Source organism: Ylistrum balloti, unplaced genomic scaffold (assembly GCF_031769215.1).
Source record: "Ylistrum balloti isolate Yb309-2 unplaced genomic scaffold, AGI_CSIRO_Ybal_v1 Utg371564, whole genome shotgun sequence".
Taxonomy (NCBI): Eukaryota; Metazoa; Mollusca; class Bivalvia; order Pectinida; family Pectinidae; genus Ylistrum; species Ylistrum balloti.
The window spans coordinates 68,103-93,952 of NW_026782804.1; the positions used below are offsets into that span (position 1 = coordinate 68,103).

Sequence of the window (25,850 nt, forward strand, 5' to 3'; positions counted from 1 at the left end):
TATATCTATTATTTGAACCACACCAGTCTCTGTTATTTGAACCACACCAGTCTATATCTATTATTTGAACCACACCAGTCTCTATCTGTTATGTGAACCACACCAGTCTATATCTATTATTTGAACCACACCAGTCTATATCTATTATTTGAATCACACCAGTCTCTATCTATTATTTGAACCCCACGAGTCTTTGCTAAAGCTTATGTCGCACGAGTTGATTAAGATCCTCGATCCTCTACTCTAGAAGTTCAAAACTGGTGAAAGGTGTCTCATTAGTGTACTGATGGGGCGGAGTGTACAGACTGGTCAAACCTAGCTGTAAACGATTCATTGTATGTGTATCGTCCTACAAAACACTGAAATTGATCACGTATTCATGTCAACATTACACAGTAAACCGTGCCTATAATTAGAAGTATCCATTGTATGTTTCGTTTGCATGTCTGTACATTATTATATTACCATGATAATAACACGTGTGTTTATATCAGTTTCCACAATGTTGTTCACATGCCCACAACACCTTTTACAGGTACACTTACATTTAAACACACTGTCGTTACACCTGTATACAGACAAAACACAGTTACATATGACCTTGAACAAAACTGGACTCGTGGAATTAAAAATTACGTCACCATTAATTATAAAGAAAAATATCGGTAGACATTGTCCAACAATACACATGTGTGCGTGTCGGTATTTATGTTCACACAAGTTAAGGCTTATCGCTTCGTCCACTGTTTACATCGCTCCCGCGAGCACCTCAACACACAAGGACAATTCGGTGTCCTTCGACATGTCCCCAACAGCAGGATTATCACCGCTGAACATTAATCTTCAGATAAACAAGCGGATAATTAGTGTGTGTTAAAACAAGTCAGTGTCGCGAGCTGTCATCCCACAGCTCGTATGTGTCAAATCGCTAATAACGCTGTAGTATCGATCCGGACCTAGTGTCATGTGACACAGCGCCGGCGCTTCATTGGATAACAGCAGAAGGAATCTCAATCTATTCTAAACATTCGTCGATGTGGTACATTCACAAAATGTGTGAGATGTTTTAAGGTGGAAGGTTGGTATGTGAGCGGGTGGTGCACCTATGTACCCGCATGGAAATGAAGTAACTTCACTGGACAGTGTATCTGTGGCCGGAGAGAGTCGATAACCAGCAGCCATGCTGATGGACACCAATAAATGGTGGACCACGTTGTACATACATAGGGTCTACCTGTGTTGTGCCGATAGGTACAAATTACAGTCAGGAGCTCAGTGAAGTGTGTCCATTTGACAGATAGGAGAAAACAACATGGAAAACTGGGCTACCAACACCGGTACGGGGACCACGGTGGGGGCTGATGGGGCCTTCGAAAGGTTCCTCACAGCCGCTATAGCTACTATTATTACCATCATGTTTTCATGGAGACTTTTAGTTGAAAACGCCGAGGAAAACGGCGATGTAAACACGGCATATCAGATTCGTCAACAAATGCTTGCTATGCAGTGTGCAGCGGGCGGTGACCCGTCCGGTGACCCGGAACAGCAAGATGACAGCCACGGTAATAGACATCAGGGACCCCATGACGAACCCATACCTGTCAGTCATCAAAAACCACATCTGACCCCGGGTCACGATGTAATGGAATGTAAACACGAAAGTCAGGTGCATTCTTCAACGTTAACTTCCAGAACACCCGTACAAAGTAGGCCTCCGATGGACGATGACAGTCGGACAACACAGTCGGCTGACCCCCGTGGGGAAGAGGTGAATGACCCAGAGGAGGAGGAGGAGGACCAATCTGCATGGGGATTCAGTAACTGGGAGGAGGATACGTACTGGAATATAAATACAAGGAGAAAACCAAGAGACTTCATGACATCACAGGTCAGAACTAAGTCTGAATCCTCGGACCAAAGTTATACAGCGGGCTCGGATAGTAGTGACCCTGAGGGAGGGGGACCCGCCCCGGTGTCCGAGGGCGAGGATGACATGTACGTGAACCGGGAGTATCGTAGTATAGTTGATAATGATGGATACACTAATATGGTGGATGACAAAAGTAGTGACAGCGAAAGCAGTGATAGTGAGGAGGGAGACTACGAGCCCCCTATCATTGATTCTGACGAGGAGGCTAATTATTCTAATTCTCTGGAACCCATTATAGAGGAAGACTCAGATGATATGTGTACAAGTGAGGATGAAACGTTTGATGAAAAAGACGATGAAGGTAAGAGAAACAATATAGATCCATTTATCGAACAAGTTTCGTATGACCAAACATTTCAATGTGATATTCCACGTGGTAAGGCAGGCGAGGGCAATACAAGTATTAACTGTGATGATAAAGATAAGATTCGGACAGGGACTGTCGAAACAGGAACGGATGTAGACTCGCCTGTATGTGTCACAAACGCGGAGTCGAACAGGCGTGACCCATCATCTCCTGCGGATATACCTGTCGTACCTGTAGCAGACGACACCGACTCGGACCACGTGGCTTTGTTTACATCTCGGCATGAAGGCTCGGGGCCCGCTATTGTTAATGTGATTGAAGGGGAGAGGTCACGGTTTGGTGACACAGAACATTGTATGAATGAAAGCCACATTCCAACGCCCGACAGTAATAAATATTACAGTACTGACTTAGATTTTAAACCACCAACAGACAACAGTAGTAGCATTCCCGAATCGCCTGTCCGAACGTGTGCGGTGGAGGATGTATTTGATGGCTATATATCTGACGAGTCCTGTAGTAGTGCTTCTGTTGTAACTGTCGTTAGTATAGATGTTGAGGACGATGAAGACGACAGTATCAATCAAAACAGGGCGAGGGATCGTACTGGATCTGGAGCTCGCGGGGAGACACGTGGTTATCAACATCAACATTCATTAAGGAACTTCAGTGACGAGGAGGACAACGCATCAGATTCAAATTCCGAGGAATGTATTGACGGAGATGAAAAGGGTGTTGAGAAAAGTGATTCCGTGATACACATACCCCAGTTGGTGGAGTCAGAATGGGTAGATATCGAGACAAATAACAATTGTGAGCCGACTGTGGGTTTGAAGGGAGACGGCATTGATATAGACTTAACAGACGGGAACAATACACAAACAACATCAGAATTCACTTATAGTGATTTTATTACGGATATTAAAGCAAAAAATGATGAAATACTATCCCATCCAGGTGAAGTAGACAAACCCCCGAACCCGACACTAACTTCAGGCAACACACAAGCACCTGTTACAGACGGAGAAACAGACCGGGACAACAGTGATACTTCAGAAAAGGACGGTCGGGATAACACTTTTTCTGACGACGAAATGTTCGCTTTGTCACAACTTGCCAGCATACCCGAGGAGGGGGAGGATAATGTTTGGGGAAATGAGGATATCGAGACCAATGCAACTGTCAAAATAACTCCGATGGAACCAGAGTGTGTTAGGCAACTGGAGAGTGTCACCACCGACATCCCTGAGAGGTGTAGTGTTAGTGTTATCAATTATCAAAATGTCGATGACGAGGGAGATGATGTTACTGGTTCGTCAGGTCCAGATGATAATTCAGATACTGTGCCACGTTTTCAAGACATTTCAACAAATATACAAGACTATGTCAACAGTTCTGATGATGACGTAGAACCGCGCGAGTATAATCCGTATGATGACGATTTTGCCGAGTTCCATCCAGATTCTGACGAGGATTCTTTCTTTCTTGTGATGGGCGATCAAAGTCATCTTCGGAAACTGGACACAGTAACTAACCTAGACGCGCTCGGTCTGAACGCGTCTGCCGATGGTTATGACGTCCAGACAGGCGAGGATGGTAAGTCTGTGGTTTTTACGAAGACCGAAGAGGTGTTCACGGATCATCATGTGAGGTATTTTACAGAGGACAGGTCTCCGGACACACCGGAAACTTGCTCACACAACACGATACTGGAGCAAGACGAAACTGCTCCGAATGAGCACGTGACCGATAGAAATATTCCAAACGGAGATGTGGAAACGGATGTGCCATGTGTCATGAATGGTTTGAACGGTGAACATGGAAACAGACGACATGTTTCCGAGGAGGATTTATCGAATACAGATTCTGCACCAGTTGCTATTGATCTGTCGGTGTGTAGTAGATCAGGTAATTTGATAACAGATCTAGAAGGCAATACTCATTTCAACAAAGGCTCAGAAAATGAATTATTGTTTGAAAATAACCAACTCGAGCAGTTCAGGGATATGAGCACGAGTTTAGAGAATACGCGCGACACGTCGGATAATGATCGCACGAGTGATTCACATTCTGACCTCAGCTCCGCTGATATGACGGGAAGTGGTGATGTACACATCCGTAGTCTGCAAGAATATGTGAAAGAACAAAGTTCGCGAGAAAGTTTGAACGAAGCGTTGCAAATTGATGAGGAACAAGACTCTGGAATACAGTGCAATAGTTTTTCACCCAATCAGATTGGATTGTCTCCTGATAACGGACAGTTCAGCATACAAACAAAAGCCAATTCTCAAGGGATAAAATCTCAGAATGCTAGTGAAAGCTGTGAAGATGTCTCTAATGTCGAGCTGTTCATTAGTGAGAGTGATTTGGATATCGACCTAACGGAACATGACCAGGAAAATCGGACGCCAGATCAACAACAAAACAATGAAATCAGTAATACAAGACGGGGAACTGATGATATTTCACTACACTGTTACCAAAAGGAGACTGAGAATGGCGATGTGTTGTCGCTCAACAGTCAAAAAGAGACATTTATCGACGATCTATCAAGTCGTCCAAAAGAGACGATGATCGATGATATACCAAGGTCAAATCGTCATAAAGAGACTGTTATCGATGATATGTTATCATCCACTCGTCCCAAGGAGACTGTTATCGATGATATGTTATCATCCACTCGTCCCAAGGAGACGATAATCGATGATATATCACCGTCAAAGCTTCATAAAGAGACTATTATCGATGATATGTTATCATCCACTCGTCCCAAGGAGACGATAATCGACGATATATCACCGTCAAAGCTTCATAAAGAGACTGTTATCGATGATATGTTATCATCTACTCGTCCTAAGGAGACGATAATAGATGATATATCACCGTCAAAGCTTCATAAAGAGACTGTTATCGATGATATGTTATCATCCACTCGTCCCAAGGAGACGATAATCGACGATATATCACCGTCAAAGCTTCATAAAGAGACTGTTATCGATGATATGTTATCATCCACTCGTCCCAAGGAGACGATAATCGACGATATATCACCGTCAAAGCTTCATAAAGAGACTATTATCGATGATATGTTATCATCCACTCGTCCCAAGGAGACGATAATCGACGATATATCACTTTCAAACCATCGAGAGTTGGCTGTCGTCGACAATAAACCACAATCAAATCATCAGAAAGAGACTGCTATCGATGAGGTTTCATCGCCACATCGTTGTACTAATGATAATGTATCGTCAAGGGAAACTGTCATTGGGGGTGTGTCGCGTTCAAGGGAAACTGTCATTGGGGATGTGTCGCGTTCAAGGGAAACAGACCTAGACGACTTTCCTTTATCACGTAATTATGATAGTTTGCGTACAGACTCCGAGACATTACCAAGAACAGCCTCAAAACAGCCTCCAGTAAATCACGACGATGGGACTGACGTAGATGACATAACTTCGAAGGCGTCTGAGGTAAACCTACCTCGAACGGCCGTTGAGGTCATGTCTAGGTCACTGCCGGTTCCAAATAATAGTGAACGCGAGACAACTGTTGATGACTCTGTGAGATCAGACGTGATGAACTCCAGTACAATAGATGTCCTCGAGAGCGCGATAATCCCGTGCATAGAACAGTACACCAAATCAGTGAATCATCCTACTAAACTCAAACCGGAAGGCGAACGTGAGCTGTCTCCAACGGAAACTGCAAGAGAACCAGAAAAAGCAGCAGATTCTAATACCTCCAACGAATTCAAAGACATTGCAGTTGTGCCCAGATTTGGATGGGTCGTTCGGACGTCGGTTGTTAATCCTTCTGGACTAACGGGAATTAAAGCAAAAATCAACAAACAGCAAGAACGTACGCGCATGCGCACACCTGAACATTACCAATCAGTGCTCACTGAGCCTATTGTGATAAATCCTAGTCCACCTATCGTGCGTACGCCCGAGCAAAAACCATTACCATTTATACGCCAAAAGATCATATCCTCTCGACATCGCTTTCTCAGTGCTGATAACCTGACTGACAACATGAGCGCGCAGTTCGACCACTACAAGTCGTCTGTGTCTAAGACTCCGACTAGACAACGTATTTATACGCGTCGGGAGACAACACCAGCTCAAAAAACTCGGCGCATTCTAAGCTTTGAGCGTGTAGATACCGCCGGCGGTTTGTATTCCTCGCGGTACAATAGTGACGATTCTTTCGAGAAACCTCCACTAGATAAACTACATAAAGACTGTATTTTTTCAGCTCATAAACACAAAGAACTAGTGGATACAACACGATCAATAGAACAGTTACACGAACCCCTACTTAGCTATGGTTCTGTCTCATCATTAGTGGAAACTGATATAGATTCTGGTGAAACGTTTGAAACATTCTTTCTTCGTGAAACTGACGTTGACATGTTTGGCTTTCAGCACATACCTTTACAAAGAACGGCAAGTATGAGTGATATGATGACGTCAAGACAGCTGGAAGAACAAAAGGCAAGGAAGGGTCGTTTCGCCGACCGAAATATGCCAAAGTCCAAAAGTCTAATGGCATTGGAAACGAACATTGACGAGGAAGTTGAGGGAGACGGGAGCCTCAAAAGGGTGCCGTCCATACACGAACTTCGTGTGGCTAAATCTCTTCAGAAACTGAATGTCCCAGATTGGTATAAAAAATCTAGCGTCTCGCGGAGTGGAAGCACTTACAGTCTTTTATCTGAACGTCGTGATTCAACGTCAACTCTTGACTCAATAGGATATGCAATGTCCACGACGTCATGTCCTTGCCCCTCTATTAGTCCCACCTCCGGTGCTGTCGTAATAAAGACCAGAGTAACACCCTCTAGTGCACATAGGTTTCTCCGCGCGCCTAAGCTGCCCGTTACGCCAGAAAAATCCCCATTACCTCCCATGAATTTCCGGTTACCTAGTGACAAATTAAGAAACAAAGATAAATCTAAAGAACTCATGCCGATACCGGTCGTGCCTTTCTCACAACTAAGACTCATGTTTGAAACAGGTAAAAAAGCATCCCCTGTTAAAAAATCCTCTAGTACAAAATCTGATAAAGCATCTCCTCTTCCGTCACCCGATGTTCCAGAGGGACCTGCTACGTCACCAGTGACGTCATCAGCTCCACCGCCAATACTCAAGGTGACACAAGCGGACCAGCCGCCAACGAATGGTACCACAAATGGTAGGGAAGAAGAAACCAGAGTGAAAAATGGGCGGGTAAGAATTAGTGAACCTGAGGTTACAAATATTAAACCGGTTCCTTCAGAAAAGCCAGCATCTTTGTCTAAAAAGGAATCCAACCAAGAAAAGCCAACTACGCCGACGAAGAAGGGATTTTTCTCACATTTTAAGAAACAGAAAAGTTCTTCCACAAAGTCGGCGCCTGTAGCACCACCTGTGGAGCAGGAGAAGCTCAAGCCGTCCATTAAACCGCCAGTTCCCGCGAAACCCGTTAAGAGCAGGAAAGGTAAATATCAATTTTATGTCAACTCTTGTATTTTAAATTATTAATTTCAGCAAACTGTGGTTATAATTAGTTTGCCTATTGGTGCCGTTGTTTTATACCTTGTTTTCAGTTGAGAACGTGACATTACTTACTTGGATTGACCAAGGTTTATATGGCGCGAGTCGTCGTCGAAGCAGAAGACGCTTACTCTTCCGGAACACCTGGTCTTATTCTGCTTGTGCTTTTTCGGGGGTTTCATGTTTTTTTTTGTTATTCGTACTTTGCCCTTGTTTTAAGGAATTTGAGTTTGGATTATGTTTCCATGTTAGTCTTTTCTTGTTATTTGAATTTATGTTCGATGTAATATTTTCCATAAAAGTTGTAATGTAATGCCCGGTCGGTATTTCGGTGTCTACCGCGGAGTAGTACTGTTGTTTATGTATTGATTATGGTTTCCCTGACTTTTACCTAAACCATGTCACGAACATATTGGCGTGTGCTGAAGCTGTATGTCTGCTCTTATTATGAAGAAACAAATCACATGTAGCCTACGGTCGATTTTAATAATGAGTCGCCCAAATCAATGATTGTGAAATAGTCTACGTTACATGTGTGTACCTCCACGACCTGATTTTGATTTTTCTTTCTTTCACATTGGATTTTCCTTAATCACCTCACAGGGTTCGAAATTTAGGCCCTTAGCATCACAGGACAAATTATTGTAGAAACTGAAAAAGTTAAAATTATCTTAGAAACTGGAGAAGTTAAAATTATCTTAGAAACGAGAAGTTTAAATTATATTGGAACTGGAGAAGATAAAATTATCTTAGAAACTGGAGAAGTTAAAATTATATTGGAACTGGATAAGATAAAATTATCTTAGAAACTGGAGAAGTTAAAATTATATTGGAACTGGATAAGATAAAATTATCTTAGAAACTGGAGAAGTTAAAATTATCTTAGAAACTGGAGAAGTTAAAATTATAGTGGAACTGGAGAAGTAAAAATTATCATAGAAACTTTGTATGTTTAGAATGTTTCCTAATTACGTCTAGCTGTCATCTTTCATTTTGACATTTTGAGAGTTTTTATAACAGGAAAAATGATGATTGGCCTCGGTTATCATGTTAAAATTCTCGGCTGTTTACGACACTTAATTAACACATTACTACAACCCAATCGGAAAATCATTTCAAACACAGCAGTAGTTATGATTGAAACAAGTGGAAATAAGTAGATCAAACTTAAATAGAATCTATGTAGCTTCATACGACGCCAAGATCTCTTAAGAATCTCTTGTTTACCTAAACAAACGAGTGAAGAAAAGAAAGATATGTAATACAGAGTTGTGTGTAGGAATATTATTCTTATATGTCCTGACAATACACGACATGTTTAGTAGTATTAATTCCTGTTATTATGTTGTTATCACAGACGAAGTAAACAGTTCATCTGTCGGTAAGTGAAAATGATGTCACAGTTTATGATTCCTTGTATACTTTTTGCAAATTCTTCTCGCCTCTTTACACACTGCTTTTGGTGGTAGTTGGTGTTGGTGCTTCTACTCACTGTGTACTGATGACTGTGTATATATAGTGATAGTAGCGCTAGTTACATTCGCTTTGCTTCACTGATTTAGGAAGACTGATTCATTGGGACTGTAAAACATTTCTCACGTTTGTCGCGGCAGTGTAATGCCCTTCTGTTATTTCACCTGTACAGTCATTCTTTTTTACACTTAGAAAAATCTGTCTTTCCCTTCCTGTAAAATATCCGAATGCAAACACCAGGTTTTGTTTTTGAGATGAACACGCGGCTTATCTCGTTTCCAACAAGTCAAATTTTTTTCTTCTTCTGTCTAAAGTATTATTAACATGACGTCATTGCATTTTGCCGTGACGTCATACAATTGTTCGTTCTGGCTTTGCTCTATTATTTCATTCAATAATATGTATGTATTATGTCATAAGACGTAGAATTTTATCAAACTGAAGCAAATGCCTAAGCCCTAATTGAGCCACGATTTATCAAATGAGTAGCCTGGAAAAGCTTCACATGGAATTTATCAAAGATGCTGATTATGGCAGTAACTACTTTTCCTTAGACCAAACTGTCAATGAAAGTAAATGACGTCAAGTAACACAATGGATTTACGTCATGCTTTCTCGCCCTTTGTCATGTAAATGTTTTAATCTTGTGAGTATAATCATGAAATATCAATGAATATGTTTTCTTCATACAAGAATGAAGATGTAGATATGAATTTCAGTAGTAATTACTCCTAACTTATTCATGGTAATATGAAGTAAACACTGACAATCAACATATGTTAACTGCTGGTGGTTCATATACTGTACCCGCCACACCCACGTGTCACACTTCAAAATACACTGTCCCTCTCCACACCCACGTGTCACACTTCATCATGCACTGTCCCTCTCCACATCCACGTGTCACACTTCATTATATACTGTACCCTCCACATCAACGTGTCACACTTCAACATAAACTGTCCCTCTCCACATCCACGTGTCACACTTCATCATATACTGTACCCTCCACATCAACGTGTCACACTTCAACATAAACTGTCCCTCTCCACATCCACGTGTCACACTTCAACCTCCACTGTCCCTCTCCACACCCACGTGTCACACCTCAACCTGCATTGTCCCTCTCCACACCCACGTGTCACACTTCATCATGCACTGTCCCTCTCCACAACCACGTGTCACACTTCATCATATACTGTACCCGCCACACCCACGTGTCACACTTCATCGTATACTGTACCCGCCACACACACGTGTCACACTTCATCATATACTGTACCCCTCCACACCCACGTATCACACTTAAACCTGCACTGTCACTCTCCACATCCACGTGTCACACTTCAACATAAACTGTCCCTCTCCACATCCACGTGTCACACTTCAACCTGCACTGTCCCTCTCCACACCCACGTGTCACACCTCAACCTGCATTGTCCCTCTCCACACCCACGTGTCACACTTCATCATGCATTGTCCCTCTCCACACCCACGTGTCACACTTCATCATAAACTGTCCCTCTCCACATCCACGTGTCACACTTCAACCTGCACTGTCCCTCTCCACACCTACGTGTCACACCTCAACCTGCATTGTCCCTCTCCACACCCACGTGTCACACTTCATCATGCACTGTCCCTCTCCACACCCACGTGTCACATTTCATCATATACTGTACCCGCCACACCCACGTGTCACACTTCATCGTATACTGTACCCGCCACACCCACGTGTCACACTGCATCATATACTGTACCCCTTCACACCCACGTGTCACACTTAAACCTGCACTGTCACTCTCCACATCCACGTGTCACACTTCATCATAAACTGTACCCCTCCAAACTCACATGTCACTGGTCCATACACTATACCTCTCCACACCCACGTGTCACTGGTCCATACACTATACCTTTCCACACCCACGTGTCACTGGTCCATACACTATACCTCTCCACGCCCACGTGTCACTGGTCCATACACTATACCTCTCCACACCCACGTGTCACTGGTCCATGCACTATACCTCTCCACGCCCACGTGTCACTGGTCCATACACTATACCTCTACACACCCACGTGTCACTGGTCCATACACTATACCTCTCCACACCCACGTGTCACTGGTCCATACACTATACCTCTCCACACCCACGTGTCACTGGTCCATACACTATACCTCTCCACTCCCACGTGTCACTGGTCCATTCACTATACCTCTCCACTCCCACGTGTCACTGGTCCATACACTATACCTCTACACACCCACGTGTCACTGGTCCATACACTATACCTCTCCACGCCCACGTGTCACTGGTCCATACACTATACCTCTCCACTCCCACGTGTCACTGGATCATACACTATACCTCTCCATACCTACGTGTCACTGGATCATACACTATACCTCTCCACAACCACGTGTCACTGGATCATACACTATACCTTTCCACACCCACGTGTCACTGGATCATACATTATACCTCTCCACATCCACGTGTCACTGATCCATACACTATACCTCTCCACACCCACGTGTCACTGGTCCATACACTATATACCTCTCCACACCCACGTGTCACTCGATCATACACTATACCTCTACACACCCACGTGTCACTGGTCCATACACTATACCTCTCCACACCCACGTGTCACTGGTCCATACACTATACCTCTCCACACCCACGTGTCACTGGTCCATACACTATACCTCTCCACACCCACGTGTCACTGATCAATACACTATACCTCTACACACCCACGTGTCACTGGTCCATACACTATACCTCTACACACCCACGTGTCACTGATCCATACACTATACCTCTACACACCCACGTGTCACTGGTCAATACACTATACCTCTCCACGCCCACGTGTCACTGGTCCATACACTATACCTCTCCACTCCCACGTGTCACTGGATCATACACTATACCTCTCCATACCCACGTGTCACTGGATCATACACTATACCTCTACACACCCACGTGTTACTGGTCCATACACTATACCTCTCCACGCCCACGTGTTACTGGTCCATACACTATACCTCTCCAGACCCACGTGTCACTGGTCCATACACTATACCTCTCCACACCCACGTGTCACTGGTCCATACACTATACCTCTCCACACCCACGTGTCACTGGTCCATACACTATACCTCTCCACACCCACGTGTCACTGGTCCATACACTATACCTCTCCACAACCACGTGTCACTGGATCATACACTATACCTTTCCACACCCACGTGTCACTGGATCATACATTATACCTCTCCATACCCACGTGTCACTGGATCATACACTATACCTCTCCACTCCCACGTGTCACTGGATCATACACTATACCTCTCCATACCCACGTGTCACTGGATCATACACTATACCTCTCCACTCCCACGTGTCACTGGATCATACACTATACCTCTCCATACCCACGTGTCACTGGATCATACACTATACCTCTCCACACCCACGTGTCACTGGTCCATACACTATACCTCTCCACACCCACGTGTCACTGGTCCATACACTATACCTCTCCACACCCACGTGTCACTGGTCCATACACTATACCTCTCCACACCCACGTGTCACTGGTCCATACACTATACCTCTCCACACCCACGTGTCACTGGATCATACACTATACCTCTACACACCCACGTGTGTACACACCCACTGATCCATACACTATACCTCTACACACCCACGTGTCACTGATCATACACTATACCTCTACACACCCACGTGTCACTGGTCCATACACTATACCTCTACACACCCACGTGTCACTGATCCATACACTATACCTCTACACACCCACGTGTCACTGATCCATACACTATACCTCTACACACCCACGTGTCACTGGTCCATACACTATACCTCTCCACACCCACTTGTCACTGGTACATACAGTATAGACCTCAACACACCCAAGGGACACTCGCACATACAAAAGACCTCTCCACACCCACGTGTCACTGGTCCATACACTATACCTCTCCACACCCACGTGTCACTGATCCATACACTATACCTCTACACACCCACGTGTCACTGGTCCATACACTATACCTCTACACACCCACGTGTCACTGATCCATACACTATACCTCTACACACCCACGTGTCACTGATCCATACACTATACCTCTCCACACCCACGTGTCACACCCACGTGTCACTGGATCCATACACTATACCTCTCCATCCCACGTGTCACTGGATCATACCCACGTGTCACTGGTCCATACACTATACCTCTCCACAACCACGTGTCACTGGTGCATACACTATACCTGTCCACACCCACGTGTCACTGGTCCATACACTATACCTCTCCATACCCACGTGTCACTGGTCCATACACTATACCTCTCCACACCCACGTGTCACTGGCCATAAACTCTCCCTACACACACTCACTGGTACATACACTATACCTCTCCACACCCACGTGTCACTGGTCCATACACTATACCTCTCCACACCCACGTGTCACTGGTCCATACACTATACCTCTCCACACCCACGTGTCACTGGTCCATACACTATACTATACCTCATACACTATACCTCTACACACCCACGTGTCACTGGTCCATACACTATACCTCTCCACACCCACGTGTCACTGATCAATACACTATACCTCTACACACCCACGTGTCACTGGTCCATACACTATACCTCTACACACCCACGTGACGTGTCACTGGATCATACATTATACCTCTCCATATCCACGTGTCACTGATCCATACACTATACCTCTCCACACCCACGTGTCACTGGTCCATACACTATATACCTCTCCACACCCACGTGTCACTCGATCATACACTATACCTCTCCACACCCACGTGTCACTGGTCCATACACTATACCTCTTCACGCCCACGTGTGACTGGTCCATACACTATACCTCTCCATACCCACGTGTGACTGGTCCATACACTATACCTCTCCATACCCACGTGTCACTGGTCCATACACTATACCTCTCCACACCCACGTGTCACTGGTCCATACACTATACCTCTACACACCCACTTGTCACTGGATCATACACTATACCTCTCCACACCCACGTGTCACTGATCCATACACTATACCTCTACACACCCACGTGTCACTGGATCATACACTATACCTCTCCACACCCACGTGTCACTGGTCCATACACTATACCTTTCTACACCTTGTAACAGTTTGAATTTCAGTTTTCTAACATGCCTCGCTGGTAATGGTGAATGCAGTTTTCGCTTTCGCTCTCAGATATTTTTATCAGCTTTAAAGTATATATTTGTCGCTTCCTTAATTTCTTGATATATGTGCCTGTATATGTATCTCTGTGTGATGTATAGATCGTTTCTAGTTCCGTTTTTATCCCTCTGTGATGTATCAACACATTACATGGAACTTAGACACGCTACATTCCATTACAGGATTTGACATGCATTTGTTTCAGCACGCACGAACAACATCGATTTTCCCCGTATCAGTTAGTACTAGTTTAAATATACTTACTGTCAAACTTCTATCTTGTCAGAAAGTAGATAGATGAAAACACAGGTTTGTTTCCTAGAGTGCAGTTATGCGCTGAAATGCGTTAGATAAACAAATAGAATGAAGTTTAGTTGATTAATTAGCATTCCCAATATCCCAGAATTTCCGACAATATTTTGATGTATTCTCTGATTCCTTCTGTGGGTGACGGAATAGCATTGTTGTTGTTATACGACAAAATGAGGTCAAAGGTCAATAACGTGAATGTTCCAGGTCACCGTAAACTTATCCATACTTTTCAAACAGACAGGAGTGGACACATTGATACATCACTTATCTGTTTAATATATCATATAATTTATCATTTACATAATGTAATTGTGTTGTTCCTGGGTCACGCGGTGTGATTAAAGTTCCTAGATAAAATATGTTGGTAAGCAAACACTGTCTGACATCATACATTTATAAATATTTATAAACATTGTCTGACATCATACATGTATAGATATAAACACTGTCTGACATCATACATTTATAAATATTTATAAACATTGTCTGACATCATACATGTATAGATATAAACACTGTCTGACATCATACATTTATAAATATTTATAAACATTGTCTGACATCATACATGTATAGATATAAACACTGTCTGACATCATACATGTATAGATGTTTATAAACACTGTCTGACATCATACATCTATGGATGTTTATAAACACTGTCTGACATCATACATTTATAAATATTTATAAACATTGTCTGACATCATACATGTATAGATATAAACACTGTCTGACATCATACATGTATAAATGTTTATAAACACTGTCTGACATCATACATGTATGGATGTTTATAAACACTGTCTGACATCATACATGTATAGATGTTTATAAACACTGTCTGACATCATACATGTATAGATATAAACACTGTCTGACATCATACATGTATAGATGTTTATAAACACTGTCTGACATCATACATGTATAGATGTTTATCAACACTATCTGACATCATACATGCATAGATGTTTATAAACACTGTCTGACATCATACATGTATGGATGTTTATAAACACTGTCTGACATCATACATGTATAGATATTTATAAACACTGTCTGACATCATACATGTATAGATGTTTATAAACACTGTCTGACATCATACATGTATAGATGTTTATAAACACTGTCTGACATCACACATGTATGGATGTTTATAAACACTGTCTGACATCATACATGTATAGATGTTTATAAACACTGTCTGACATCATACATGTATAGATGTTTATAAACACTGTCTGACATCATACATGTATAGATGTTTATAAACACTGTCTGACATCATATTTTAAGACACTTTTCGACACTGACAATTCTGTCGATATGTGGACGAACGTTACAGGTTATGGTGACCACCACTGCTTTGTAGATTTTGTTTGGTTTTGATATGAGGGCCGATGTGAACCTGATTATATTTGGTCTGGTCTGTGAAGACGGTAGCTTCACGTCTCTCGAGGGTATTACTGCCGATTATCTCCCTGATGAATAGGGTTTTCCATATAGAACAGTATCGATTGGCTGGAAAGCAACGTCGACTTTTCTATCTGTATGTACACTTCTAAGGATCACAGACATGTTTCTGTGTTAGTAACATCATTTTTATTTCTGATATCTGACCGATGCCATCAGTATAGCAGTACACGAGCTGTTGACAGACTGCTCACTGAATTGTGTGGTTACTATTAATATTACAGGCAGTATCTTGTCTTATTGTGCTTGTAACGGGAAATATTCCAATAGTTCAGGAAGTAGAGTTATTATCACATTGATCTGTTTAGTAACCACTATTGTTATCATATAGTCAATTACATACTGGAAATAATTAGACACTGAGATGAACAAAGAGCGTTGGTCGTGTATTTCTTATTTTTTTGCAGTAATCGACAGGAATTTATTTTGAGTAAATATTTTGGAAATAAAACACAGACTCTCAATTACTGACTTCAACAGAAATGGAAACAGAACAATGAAATCTAACTTTAGTGCCTCCACATTCGAACGACATTTAGCAACGTGTACCATTCCATGAGCTAACGGTGATAAATGTTGGTCGATATTTCTTACTAGGCACAGGAAAGGTCACATACAATTTAGTGTTCCCAGGGCTAAAACCGTTTCCTAGAAACTGTCTTCTAGCTGCTAACATTTGCGACGGCGGTAGACATAACAAAGGCAAATGTTATTGGTATGTTATGTTGTTTCATTGATTAGCGAACAATGCGCATATATCGAAGCCACATATGTGACATCCGGTGAATGAAAGATGTCACCCTTAAATATTGTAAGTATGACTAATTACTTTCCGTTCGATACAGTACGAGGCCTTTAAAATGAACATCGAATTTTTAAAAGGTACGTTCTTAAAATTCTGTCTAGGACCAGGGTTTTATATCCTTACTTGATGAATAAAACTCATTAAAACTTCGGTAAAGCTATTTTGAACCTAAAATAAAATATCAGTGGCCAGGCTTTATAAATTTCTTTTAGTCGTATTCACTCTGACGCTTTGTTGTCTTCACACTACACCTTAACGCTCAAGCGTCCGTGTGAACGAGATTATGACATATAAAACATAACATTTTCGTGTGCATTCTATCTAATTGTCACCAATGTTACATACACAAAGCATTCTCTCGTGTAGATTTGTATTTATTAAATAGTTAATGACGTGAATAATCAAGTAGATTTTCTTCTTAAGATTGTCTTGGGTGGACATACTATGTGCGAGTTACGTATGGACAAGTTGTATTCAGACTATTGTACTTCCTATGGTGGCGTTGTTTTTTTGTGTTTGAGAAATAATCGCCCTTGAAGTAGACGGAAATAGTTGGGTTTGTGGCTATACATGTCCAACCATCCGTAGCATGGAATGTTAATGTTTGCGAACAAACACAAACTGGGTTAACCCCAACGCTGAATCACGTTTTAAATGACAGTGTCAGATGTAAAAGTTTTTTCCATGTCAGATGTTTACACGGCGATAGCCGTCTCATCTACAGTGATCCAATTTGGTAATACTAATCTCCTTTTTTCACTGCTCATAAAATACTCCACTTCATCTCACATTGCTGTCACAACAAGGGATTCCCTGGTCAAAGTCACCACAGGAGATTCCCTGGTCAAAGTCACTTCAGCCTCCTTGTTCAAGACACGACAGATTCCCTGGTCAAAGTCATGACAGTGAATTCCCTGATCAAAGTAACGACAGGTGATTCCCTGGTCAAAGTCACGACAGATTCCCTTGTCAAAGTCATGTCAGTGAATTTCTTTGGTCAAAGTCACGACAGGAAACTCCCTGGTCGAAGTGACGACAGGATATTCCCTGGTCAAAGTCATGACAGTGAATTCCCTGGTCAAAGTCATGACAGATTCCTTGGTCAAAGTAACGACAGGTGATTCCCTTATCAAAGTAACTACAGGAGATTCCCTGGTCAAAGTCATGACAGTGAATTCCCTGGTCAAAGTAACGACAGGAGATTTCTTTTATCAAAGTAACGAAAGGAGATTCCCTTGGTCAAAGTAACGACAGGAGATTCCCTTGGTCAAATTAACGACAGGAGATTCCCTGGTCAAAGTAACGACAGGTGATTCCCTGGTCAAAGTAACGACAGGAGATTTCTTTATCAAAGTAACGACAGAAAATTCCCTGGTGAAAATAAACGTAGATTGTTAGCTGAAGCTGGTCTGTTTATTATTTTGTGTTGAGACGTCACAGTATTTTGCGTTATGTTTGTTAAAGGTTCTGTACCGCAGCCATTCAGGTACTTGGCAGGTGTGTTTTCTAACAGACTAGCCCGGTCTATAAACTGTGTTTGGTATAGAGTACAGGAGATGATGATTGGTTGAAAACTTATTTTGAGGAATGATTGTTACAGATACAATGATGGTCGTTGTTATATGGGTCAGAGTAACATAACATATATAGGGGTCGGGTTTGGTACAGAGCTTGTTCTGATGAATTAGTGGTATATGGCTCAGGGTTGGTAAAGAGATTGATTAGAATATAGAGGTTCAGTTTATAGCTGTTATCATGGTGTTCAGACAGGTGAAATTGATAATTGTAATTATTGTTACCTGTATTTAGTCCATGAATATTAATATGTCATTCTCACAACATTGCATTTCTCTATAACATGACCTGTCTTGTTATTTTCAGAGACTACAGTGTAACCGTGCAGAGGGAACAGAAATGAAATCTTCAATGTTGCCAATGAAACGGTGCTTTGTGTGAGCATATGCTGAGATGTGGCTGCACGTTACAGTGGCTGCTTGCGAATCAAAAACAAGGCGAAGATCAATGTCACAGCGATGCTTTTCAGACGTAGTATTCAAAACAAGCAAGTGTTCTTTCCACAACGATTAATCTGGGCGGAGAGGATACTCTTGTATTTTACGAGAGATGTCAATATATTATGTGCTATAAGAACTGCATTTGTGCTTTTGGAATTACGTCAACATTGTGACAATCTTAATCACGAAAATATATTTGTAATGGAACTGAAATACCCAAGTGAACCGGAGGAATATTGCTATGCATCATTTCGAATACGTATTAGTGGTGTTAAATGACGTCATACGGAATGGAATATAGATGCCCAGGTTTCATAACAAAGTGAAAGTGATGGTCAGTTTTAAGAAAATGCTTTCTTTATTCTGGAATTAAGATTTGGAAGTTAAGAACAGTTGTGGTACTGTTTGTTATTCCGCAGCTTGGTAACTTGGATGTGTGGTTTTAGATGGACACAGCAGTCGGTAAGACTTGTATATTACTAACTGTCGTCTGTGTTGTACGGTGGAATGCTTCCTTGTACAACTTTTGTCTAAGTAGGCTTGAATTTCCCGCTCTCATCTGCCATGGCTGACATCCTTACGTCATTATCAAGATGATTTCCATAAAATCGTCTTTTCCTCCTGGTAGTTAGGTATAAATACGCCGATTTTGAGGCGAAAGTGACGCAATGGTCTACATATTTTAATGTTTGTAATATTTAAAAAGAGCAAATATTTGATTATATTTATATTTAATATGGACCCTTTAAATACGATGCATTATAATAAATTTTAGTCTGATAAAGAATCATTATTGTGTATTTGTTCGTGTTTGGTTGTTGATCTTCCTGTCACTCAAAGCGATAATTTTTATCATTACACCGACAACGTATCAAAAACTAATGGAGCAGAGCAAGTCTAGCTAATGATAAGTACAGATAGTAACTATTATCGTTTTCGTGACCTGTAAATAGAGTATATATATCTTCAGCTAAGTGATAGGGGTGGTCAGGTCGGTGAACAGTTCACCAAGAGTTGGCGGGCGACTCGCGGTCCATCAATGGATGACATACACATTCAGATATACAGGGGGATTTAAACACCTGGTCAATGTCGGATACAACCTACAGTCATGAAAAGGCAATAACACATTGTAAATTTAATGTTTCTTAGCTGTTTCCACTCACTTCCCTATTTTGAACTTGGAAGTCTAATCCTTGAAGTGGGTATTTAGGGAACTACAAGACAACAACCTCGTTCACTTACCCGTGTGATATGTGTCTGAAGTAGTAGGGCTAACATTTTGGCATATTCATTAATGCAAATATGGATGAACCATTCAATATTCTAAGGATTGAAAAAGTCCATAATGGCAATATATACATTTAAACTGCTTTAGAGTCTGTGAAAGCCAACCGGAAGTTACTGAAAACATCTCAATGTTTTAATCTTTAAGATGACGTCATGTAGGTCAACTCCAGTGTGATCTGCCACATTTCTGGTCAGTTTTCAATTTCACCCAGAGTGCATTGCGGAACAATATATGACATGTGTATTATGACTGTAAGGAACGACAACTCTGGTAGAGATTGATATGGTACACTACATTACATGTATTGTGACTGTAAGGAACGACAACTCTGGTAGAGATTGGTATGGTACCCTATATTACATGTATTGTGACTAAGGAACGACAACTCTGGTAGAGATTGGTATGGTACCCTACATCAGACACCTTATTAGCCAAAATTCGTCCTTAGAAAATTTCTGCAGATGGTGCCGTAAATAAGTTAACATCCCCCCCCCAAACAATGTTACACAGCGTATAAAGTGTGAAAGTCATTTGACTGTTAAGGTGAAACGAAGGAATCCGACATGTTTTGTACGAAATAAATCGGGTCTGTTGCCTCTTGATGATCGGCCATTTTCGAGACACTATTAAATTCGTCGATGTTACAGCTTGTATACTTTTTTTTAATTGTTATCTTAAAGCTAAATCTCGTTTTGGTTGTGTAGTTCGGAACCCTTCTGACGTAAGGTACAGTATATAGTTATTAATGTCATTCGTTGTACATCGGACACTTAGGTCTCTAACTACATTCCGCCTCAATGACAGAATAATTATCCGTAACTGTTCTTACAGCAGACACCTAACAACGCATTCCGACTTGGTCCGACTTTTGCCGACATCGTTATCAGTCTTGATACTAGCGTGCTCAACACATTTTCACAAGATACAGGATATTGGGACAGTACAAGTAATTCCGGAGTCGTTAGACATGATTGATGCCCGTTAGGACAATAACACAGACGAGTAAATCACACAATAACCTTTCCTACATCTGATATCTTCCCCTGCCAAGACGTCTCCGGCACCAACAAAACGAACCTCCATTCCATTACTGGTTTGACACCTTATGCACGGCTACTGGTTGTGGCAGTATTTGTTATCAAAATGTCAGGGCAGTATTGTCGACCCCCAACACCCACCCCTACCCCTCTCCTTCTGATCACAGTTTTCAATTACACAAAAAATCGCGAGAGAATGTGACTCTTTCTGGATTAAATCGGACATCAGTCATTATGTCCTTTATCATCGGTTTGTGCCATACAGTGGTCAGTGTGCACTATTTTATCATCAGTTTCTGCCATATCGTGTCAGGGTGCACTACTTTTTCATGTGTTTCTGCCATATCGTGTCAGTGTGCACTATTTTATCATCAGATTCTGTCATATCGTGTCAGTGTGCGCTATTTTTTCATTAGTTTTAGCCATATCGTGTCAGTTTACACTACTTTTTCATCAATTGGTGCCATATCGTGTCAGTTTACACTATTTTTCATCAATTTGTGCCATATCGTGTCAGTTAAACACTACTTTTCATGAGTTTGTGTCATATCGTGTCAGTGAAATTCACAATATACAGAAGATGGGTCAGGTGAAATTCACAACATACAGAAGGTGGGTCAGGTGAAATTCACAACATACAGAAGATGGGTCAGGTGACATTCACAATATGCAGAAGGTGGGTCACGTGACATTCACAATATACAGACGGTGGCCAGGTGATATTTACAATATACAGAAGATGGGTCAGGTGATATTCGCAACATACAGAAGGTGGCCAGGTGATATTCACAACATACAGAAGGTGGCCAGGTGATATTTACAATATACAGAAGATGGGTCAGGTGATATTCACAACATACAGAAGGTGGCCAGGTGATATTCACAATATGCAGAAGGTGGGTCAGGTGATATTTACAATATACAGAAGATGGGTCAGGTGATATTCACAACATACAGAAGGTGGCCAGGTGAAATTCACAATATACAGAAGGTGGCCAGGTGATATTCACAATATGCAGAAGGTGGGTCAGGTGACATTCACAATATGCAGAAGGTGGGTCAGGTGACATTCACAATATACAGACGGTGGCCGGGTGATATTTACAATATACAGAAGATGGGTCAGGTGATATTCACAACATACAGAAGGTGGCCAGGTGATATTCACAATATGCAGAAGGTGGGTCAGGTGATATTTACAATATACAGAAGATGGGTCAGGTGATATTCACAACATACAGAAGGTGGCCAGGTGAAATTCACAATATACAGAAGGTGGCCAGGTGATATTCACAATATGCAGAAGGTGGGTCAGGTGACATTCACAATATGCAGAAGGTGGGTCAGGTGACATTCACAATATACAGAAGGTGGGCCAGATGAAATTTACAATATACAGAAGATGGGTCAGGTGATATTCACAACATACAGAAGGTGGCCAGGTGAAATTCACAATATGCAGAAGGTGGGTCAGGTGACATTCACAATATGCAGAAGGTGGGTCAGGTGACATTCACAATATACAGAAGGTGGGCCAGGTGAAATTTACAATATACAGAAGATGGGTCAGGTGAAATTCACAATATACAGAAGGTGGCCGGGTGATATTCACAACATACAGAAGGTGGCCAGGTGACATTCACAATATACAGAAGGTGGCCGGGTGATATTCACAACATACAGAAGGTGGCCAGGTGATATTCACAATATACAGAAGGTGGGTCAGGTGATATTCACAATATACAGACGGTGGCCAGGTGATATTCACAATATACAGAAGGTGGACCAGTTGATGAATGACTGCTGTAAAAGTGGGCCTGATGGATCAGGACAGATTTTATGTTGCTAATCGGTGTACGGAAACCGTATCTACTTTGGATACCAAAATAAACTTAGAGAAGCTGTATATCAATACAAAAGTTTATACTTTGATAAACGAGAGATACCTTTGCTTCTATCTTCAGGCGGAACATTTCATTTGAAAAAAGGCTGGTTATAACGTCAAGTTTTCTGCACCTGGAATTCAATTCAAACTGACGTGGTTGACGAGACATGCTGCATTGCAAGTGAATCCGGGTACTTATTTTGCTGTCCGTTACTATCGTGTCACGGAAGAATTGAAAATGAATGTACACTCTGGTGTATGGAATTCGAGATAAAAAAAATAGAGACAGAAATCTAATACTCTAGGAATTGTAGACTTAAATGTTTCTTCTGTTATCTCGAAACCTTGGCGAATTTTGTTTCGGCTTCAGGTAGCTAGATCACCTGCAGGGAGCAATGATAGTGGTAGCGAGAAAGTCGATATCTAATCATACAGTGGTTCGTAAAAATCGAGAACGACTGAGCTAAAATAAACTCTGTGTGTTGCCTTTCAAAAGAAAGACTCACTGTTTAGCCCGTACAATTATCATAAGGAATGTGCGGAACTTTTGCATTGTAGAACATAGTCTATAGATCTGTTGGGCAATATTTGTCTCCTCCACCAGGCCTGGTCTTGTGGTAAACCAGCTGTATATAGTGGAGTGCATTCTCTGAATGTTTCATGTATGTCAAAAGTCGAAACCTTTTTAGTTAAAGTGTCAATTTATTTCAAACAGCAATACCAAGGTCTGTATTTTGATGGTTTTAACTGTTGAGTCACATAGTGCTGTCCTTCCTGGGAGGCTAGAAATGTCAGGTTATAAGTACTGCCGGACATTGTCAGCTAATCCACACCAGATAAGTAGCTATATCAGTACACACCCTCCGGTCATTGAGTGACCAGTCTTGGGTAATCATACAAATGTAATCCGTCCAACCAATATAAGGTCAGCACCACGTGTATCAACCAACGGTTGACTGGGGTCAACTAAGGGTAGTTCTGCCGTGGTCACGCTGCATGATTTATCTGATCTTTGGTATTGGTTGTTCTGGTGTTAGATTTACGTAATTATCAGATACTTTCACTAAAGTTATAAAAACCTGTCATTTAAATCCCAAACACCTGTAACTATTGTAGACTTGAATTCCAGTTTGTCAACTTTCCTTTTGTCTGCCAACACTGAACAAAATAAACTTGTGGGACAAGTTCCTGTTGCTAGATTACTGTAGTACTCCCGAACTATTGTCGGCGATGTAAACTGACCCTCTCTCTAGAATATTGAATCCATGAGGAAGAAATAAGACTGGATATTTATTATAAGTGTTAAGGGAATGGGGAACGAGCTTGTAGAAGAAAACTAAGGAGCTGATAGCGAGATTACACAAGATGGCATCGCAGGTGATAGACATGATGGTTTCACGTTACTGCAAATGTATATCGTCTTCGTAGAGTTACCTATGTTGTTTATATAATTACCTACATTGTTTATACAATTACCTACATTGTTTATATAATTACCTACATTGTTTATCTAAGTTATATATTGATTTGATAATGACATTGTTGAGAAAGCATGTCGATCTGTTTTTCAATGCGGTATCATTTGTTCCCAAACAAGAGCCTATGTACAGACTTAATCATTTATGTGATGTAGACCTTGGCATTTACAGATGAGCATAGAATCACACACGGAACAGTTCGATATGTGATAACTAGGATACCACAGCTGTCTCTAATAAAGACTTACCACCATCGATCCCGCTCGAAACCATAGCAATTATTTATACAGGGCTAACGACGCACGTGTATTTCCACACCAGGATGTAAACAGATGGCAGTGTCTTAACTGTAGCAGGTGCGTCTTGCATGTAAAGGTACTCAATTATTGGCGTTGGAAAGCCAGAAGGAAATCACGCGACAGCTGTGATGATTATAAGAAGACGGTGTACTACGTTACACTTGATACCAGTAAGGCTAACGTTAATTAACGTTAGGAAATTTCTTCGGATTTCCCATAGGAAACATCTTCAACTCCAGTCCTAACTTGCTTTATAGAATGAGTTAACGGGAGTTTGAGAAACAGAAGCCGAGAACAAAGTACCGAAACGGTTCTGTGATCGCCTCGTCTTAGGCGAATCATTCTATATGGCTCTAACATAATACTCTGGTAAATACAATCCTAACTTCGCGAACGCTTTTCAAAACTCATAACTCCACGAGCATTCTTCCGAAATCTCATAACCCCACGAGCTCTTTTCAAAATTCGTGACTCCGCTAACATCCATCAAGCACAAAACTCTGTGAGCCCTATTCAAAATTTGAAATTTTGCGAGCCATCTTCTAAAAAACTTCAAAATTTATGCACTCTAGTATAACATTCGGAAATTCTCTTATCTGGTCCTTATCAACAAAGAATCCTCATGAAAACTGGCTCTCGAACTGTCAATACCGTAAGTTTAGGTTTGAAGAGTTGTAAGCATTTGTACACTTCCTGTTGTCTGCTGTTTCCTTGCCA

General features: G+C 41.6%; 1 protein-coding gene across 1 annotated transcript; it reads left to right on the forward strand.

The window, feature by feature from the left end:
• The first annotated feature begins 1,312 nt into the window (after positions 1-1,312).
• LOC132563041 (uncharacterized) lies at positions 1,313-19,933 on the forward strand. Its single transcript, XM_060227801.1, has 4 exons — positions 1,313-4,632; positions 4,792-7,718; positions 9,132-9,155; positions 19,010-19,933. The coding sequence occupies exons 1-4, from the start codon at positions 1,313-1,315 to the stop codon at positions 19,021-19,023; spliced, it is 6,285 nt and encodes a 2,094-aa protein (XP_060083784.1). The 3' UTR covers positions 19,024-19,933.
• Positions 19,934-25,850: the final 5,917 nt, after the last annotated feature.